Here is a 6000-nt window from a genome sequence, read left to right on the forward strand (position 1 = left end):
CTCACCTTTATACCTGCAGAACCATCTCGACCAGGAGGACCATCCGATCCAGGATTGCCCTGAAAAACAATACATAATATTAAACTGGTTGTGAGCTCTTATACAGTGTCTATTGCTTATGTATTATTTAATTTTAAAGACAACTATCAGTATAATCAATGCATTTGCGTAATCTCAATTTGTTGTTTTCTTTCTGAAATTTTTCAACAAACTGAACAAATCTGTGAGAGAGTACAATATAAACTGGGAAAATGCAATGATGGTACAAAATCAATGACTCATCATGATGTTAGAGAGGATGCTCCGAGAACCAAACGGATACACTCTACAATACATAGACAAGCCTTGACTGGCAAAAGATGCCAAATGATTTTCAGCAGTCTTTGACATGCAGTCATAGTTTTTTGTCATGTGACCAGCACAGAGACCTAGAGGGCAAAACATTCAAAGAACTGCCACACAAGGCCTGTCAATCATGTGAAAAAGATGAATAGGCTCTAAATGCCAGGTTTTCCACATTTTATGTGAAGAATTCGGAGCTCATTACAAACAGCAGCTTTTGTGAGTCCACTAAGCTGTGCGTTGCATTGCCATTCTATGGCTGGTGTGAGAAAGTACTGCTTTTTCTGTTAAATATTCAGTCCCCAATGGCACAGCACATGAGCAATGGTTGGCTTGTTTGACATTTTTAAATGCCTCCGCATACTTAATACATCATGGCGGGGGAGAGAGAGGCCTGTCTTAGCAATTTCTGCATTCTTTTTCAAAATGTTCTGGCTTAATGAACAAAAAACAAAAAAACGTACAGCAGATTTACTTAAAGGGATAGTTCGCCCAAAAATGAAAATTCTGTCATAATTTACTCATCCTCAAGTTATTCCAAACCTGTATGAGTTTCTTTCTTCTGCTGAACACAAAAGAAGATATTTTGAAGAATGTTTATAACCAAACAGAGAATAACCATTGACCTACCATAGTGGGGGAAAATACTAGTAGTCAATGGTTGCTCTCTCTGCTTTGTTACAAACATTCTTCAAAATATATTTTGTGTTCAGCAGAAGAAAGACACTCATACAGGTTTGGAACAACTTGAGGGTGAGTAAATGACGACAGAATTTTCATTTTTGGGTGAACTATCCCTTTAAGTTAGTTGTTGATTGTGAAAAGTGAGTGTCATATACTGTATTAGAATGAAGGAAGATCTAAATGTGATTGGATGAAGTGCAGCATGGCCTTGTATACAGGTTTGATTATAGAAATTATATATGCATAGATTAATTATTCACAATAAGATCAGTGGCATTCATAAAAAAATGGATAGGGACTTTAAAGGACTTAACTGTCTTGAGGATTTATTGTAAACATTTTGACAGTAGCCATTCAAGTGGGATCCAAATGTGGGTTGAACCTACTTTAAATATTTTTCTGCAATTGTTATTGTACATATTTTACATCTGATATAATATTGTAATCCCCCCATACACACACCTGTCCCACCCACTTTTTAAAACAAAGTTACGCCACTGATTAAAACCAACCTGTGAAGTAAATCGAGGAAATTATGCAAATGTTTTGGGATCCAACACTGAGGCAGGACCTGAATTGTAGTATTCAGATGAAGTAGGCTAATCTAATTTTATCTACACAATATTTCAATGACTGATTTAGTAAAGACGGTAGCAGAACTGAAGGTTAAAAACTGCGAAGAATAATGCTTTAGTCTCTAATCATATTGATCAGTATCTGAATTTAGAAACCAACAGAAAGATTTACATGCTTTGGGACATGACGTTATTTTACGCCAGATCAAGTGCTACATCTACAATAGCTGCCAAAAAGAATTATTTTTCATTTTATTTATATAGCACTTTATACAATACACTTAAGATGTCCAGAAATCAATTCAATAGTTCATGTTTAATTTTTGCATCTAAACACAGCATAACGTTATTGGCAAGATTTTTCATGTGAATAAAGGCATAGATTCGTAAACTTTGCTTGTAATCCCAAATGGTCTACTGGTCTAAGGCAGAGTCCTGCAACGGGTCGGGCATTTTAATTTGAATGTTTAAGCGTGTGTGATTTATCGCGGACACGGGTCGGGCAATGGGCCAAATATTAACGGGTCTGGGCGGGTGCAGATTTAATTTTGATATTTTCACGGGTCACGGGTCGGATCTGGTGCTAAAACCTTGCGGGTACGGGCGGGGGCGGGACTCCAAAAATGGACCCGTGCAGGACTCTGGTCTAAGGGTCTAGGTCCCTAATGGACCTTTGTTAAGATTGTCAGAAATTTCTAATCTGCCCTTGTATTTTTTTTTCCAACCAAACATCATCAGTGGTTGTATATCAAGAGCAGGGACAGTTTTTGTGGATTTTGATTTCACCGGAACAAATAGAAAGTCTCTGCAACGGTGTTAAGTGTTAGATTAAAGGAAGACTGCACAGTATGCACGAGCCACAAGAGAAATCTGCACCACTGATAACAGCGGCAACGAGCGCCAGATCGCCTCTTATTTAAAAAACGGATGAAATGATGCTCTCCTAGTTAACCAGAGATGTTTTGTTTGTATTAGTTAGGTTAATCCGTGCAGCAAGATGTTTCAAAAAGTGGTGGGGACATGTCCCACCTGCAAATTACGCCTATGGTTTTAATGGTGTTGTTTGGAGTAAATGACAGTGGTTGTCCCGTACCTCTCTCCCAGGCTCTCCAGCAGCTCCGGTCAGCCCCGGCGCTCCCACAGGCCCAGGCGGTCCACGGTCTCCAGATCCACCAGGAGCTCCTTGTTTCCCAGGCTCACCCTGTGATGGGCATTCGTCAATTAAATGTGATTTAGGTGCATTTGCCTGTGTTTGCTTTGCATTTTCCTATGTAACATTTGTTATTTCTTAACTCTTTCCATGCCATTGCGGAATTTTCCGTAATTTATAACACAACGCTTCTTCACCATTGACAGAATGTTTTGGTAATCCGTGTTTTATTATACGGTAGGGGGGCGCTAGTACGCATCTTCTGAAAGAGTACAGAATCTCCTGATCAAAACACAGGCGAAGAAGAAGCAAATATAAGCATTACTTATGTATATGTGAAATAACTTGATCATCAAACATTACACAGTATATACATATATATATATATATATATATATATATATATATATATATCAAACCTAATTTTCCTGAAGGAAATGTGAAGCTTTGGGGTGTTGATGAACTCTATCTCGATCTACTGCATCTCTGTTTTGATCATTGTTCTGAATCCCATCCAGACGAAGTCTTTGACAAAAACGTGGTTTTCTCAGCTTGTTTAAAAGCAGAGGCTTTGTTCTAAATTTATAAATATTTCATGCTCAGATATTCATGCAACAAACAATTCTGATGGCATGAAAGTTTTATGAAAATGTTAAAAAAAATGCTTGCAGTGGCTAACAACTGCTGGAGGGGAAAGAGTTAACAGTGAATGCTATGCAAGAAATGTCTTGATTTTTAGTCCAGCTCTTGTGATTTCTGGTGAAATTGTGAAAATTGCTTGTCTCTGAGGTTAATATTTCTTGAGACAGAAAAAGTGCCTCCATATCTTGCAACTGTGTGTTTTTTTTTATAATGCACTCACGGTTTCATTGGCATAAAAAGCTGATCATCAAACATTGAAAAGCATTCGTATCCTATTATCGGTTTATCATATTCACTGGAAACTCAACAGCTGGCAAATGTATGATTACATAAAGTCCACCTGAAAGGAAAATGTGATACAAAGCTTTCGACTGACACTGATTCCCCTGTCACTGAACTGTCATAAATGTTAATGCATTTTCATCATTAGGATATTAAATGTCAATGTGTTTTTCTGTGACTCACAGAGGGTCCAGGCAGGCCGGGGAAACCTCTTTCACCGCGCTGTCCAGGGAGTCCAACAATCCCACGCTGGCCAGCCAGACCCTGAGGACCTGAAGGCCCATCTGGGCCCTGGAACAGGACAGAAATGAAAGATACAATCAACTTTCGAACCTAAAACTGAGAAATGTACGTCCTGCCCCACTAAGACGGTTTTTCTTAAGGACAGAGAATATGCTCTCAGTATAATATTTGAAGCACCCAAGACAGCAACTAAGGCCCTATAATTTTTTTTTTTTTGTGCTAGTTTCAGCCTTAACTCCAGACACAATTATCATTTTCACGTCCACGTTGTTTAAATAGCAAAAGCATTTCTTCCCTTTTGTGCACCCATGGGCGTCTGGTCTGAAAACCAGATGTGTTCAGGCGTATTGTTGGCGCGTTGCTATTTTGAGGCAACAGAATATAACTGCGCCATTAACCAACAAAAACCTGCTCTAAAGTTAATAGTTTTTATTTAAAGAGCATGTTAGTAATATGCGCCTATAGGCAGGTGCACAACAAGCGCAGACTTCATGTACATTTAAATTTGAACTAAACGATTAAAAAGTAAAAGTTGTAAGTAAATATATATATATATATATATATATATATATATATATATATATATATATATATATTATTGTGTACATAAAGATAAAAATGTCTACATTTCATAATGGAGAATCACTGCAACTTTTTGTCATATTTCTAATAATGATGTAGCTATTATTTAACCAATCGTGGCCATACACACGTTTTTAGACTCGTAAGGTTATATATCCCGACATGTAAATAGTAAATACACCAAAGCGCAAGTGCAACTGGCTTTTAAAGGGAATGGGAGATGAGAATCGAATTAGTTTATTGTGCGTTATGCCTAAAACACACCCATGACTCATTAATAAGGAAAACCCTTTTAGACCATGCACTGGGCACGCAGACCATTTTTCCTGTTTGTTAAATTAGCAAAAGTGGCAACTTCAGCTCATGCGCTTTGATCGTTAAAATAGGGCTGTTAGTGCCTGTCCCAGACAGTAACATACTGTAGTGTCAGTCCAGATCTGGACCACATCTGGTACATGTGGATTCCACACATACCAGATGTGGGCCGGATATGGACGACACTATGTTGCTGTCTGGGACAGGCACTAACAGCTTGTCAACATCAAGTTTAATGTCATCTTGCAGTCAAGCAGGAATGGGTGAGTTATTCCTTAGATCAAAGTTGAAGCATACAGCCATGTTTAATGCGATCCAGTAAAACTACGTACATGAGGACCATCTTCTCCAGGATCTCCCTTCTCGCCTGAAGGACCAGCCGACCCACGCAAGCCAGCGTCCCCGGGTCTTCCAGGAGGACCTCCATCACCTCGCACACCCTTTGGACCATCTTTACCAGGAGAACCAGCTGGACCAGCGGGTCCCGGGTTACCCTGAAAACGGACAGTAATGTGCTCTCATGAAGAAACTGTTAATGAACATACTGAGGTACATTATTGGCTTTGGCTTGACCATTAATAATTTGTGCTGATGCATACTTGTCAGAACATCGATTAAACTAATCCAATGTTTTTGATATTAATCAAATGCATTTTTTGCCATAGTGAACAAGTCCATTGATTTACTTACATTGGGACCAGGAGGTCCAACTCTACCTGCGGCTCCAGGGAAACCTGTGGCACCCTGCAAAGTTCATCAAAATAAACTATTAGATTCATGTCATTCTACAATTACAAAGAATACCGTTGGGTTTGCACTTACAGGAGGCCCTTGAGCACCACGAGCCCCTTTCGGTCCAGACACACCAGTTGGTCCCTATACCCAAAGCAAGAGTAAACAATATGAAGAAATACAGGCACGCAATCAAATCAGCAATCGAAGCAGTAAAGCAAATGAAATTGTCTGATGTTACCTGAGGACCTGGAGCTCCAGAAGGCCCCTGAGGGCCCGGTGCACCAGCATCACCCTTCTGTCCACCTTCACCCTGCTCTCCTTTAAGGCCAGGCTGTCCATCTGCACCCTAACACATCCAAATAATTCATTTAACAATCAATGACAATTGTACAGAGGACCTATTGTGCTTTTGTCTGTGTTCATCTGTCTTTAGTGTGTAATGTTGCTGTT

The 6000-nt window shown here is 39.3% G+C and overlaps 1 protein-coding gene across 2 annotated transcripts in view; it reads right to left on the bottom strand.

Moving 5' to 3' along the window:
• col2a1b (collagen, type II, alpha 1b) overlaps positions 1 to 6000 on the bottom strand; it is a 65125-nt gene that overhangs the window by 8011 nt on the left and 51114 nt on the right. For both annotated transcript variants that reach the window (XM_067431668.1, XM_067431667.1), the window contains 7 exons: positions 5789 to 5896; positions 5638 to 5691; positions 5506 to 5559; positions 5148 to 5309; positions 3859 to 3966; positions 2695 to 2802; positions 6 to 59 (listed from right to left, as the gene is read on the bottom strand). In XM_067431668.1, the coding sequence (XP_067287769.1) occupies positions 6 to 59; positions 2695 to 2802; positions 3859 to 3966; positions 5148 to 5309; positions 5506 to 5559; positions 5638 to 5691; positions 5789 to 5896 (648 nt within the window). The remainder of the gene's footprint in view (positions 1 to 5; positions 60 to 2694; positions 2803 to 3858; positions 3967 to 5147; positions 5310 to 5505; positions 5560 to 5637; positions 5692 to 5788; positions 5897 to 6000) is intronic.

This window comes from Pseudorasbora parva, chromosome 22 (assembly GCF_024679245.1).
Source record: "Pseudorasbora parva isolate DD20220531a chromosome 22, ASM2467924v1, whole genome shotgun sequence".
Taxonomy (NCBI): Eukaryota; Metazoa; Chordata; class Actinopteri; order Cypriniformes; family Gobionidae; genus Pseudorasbora; species Pseudorasbora parva.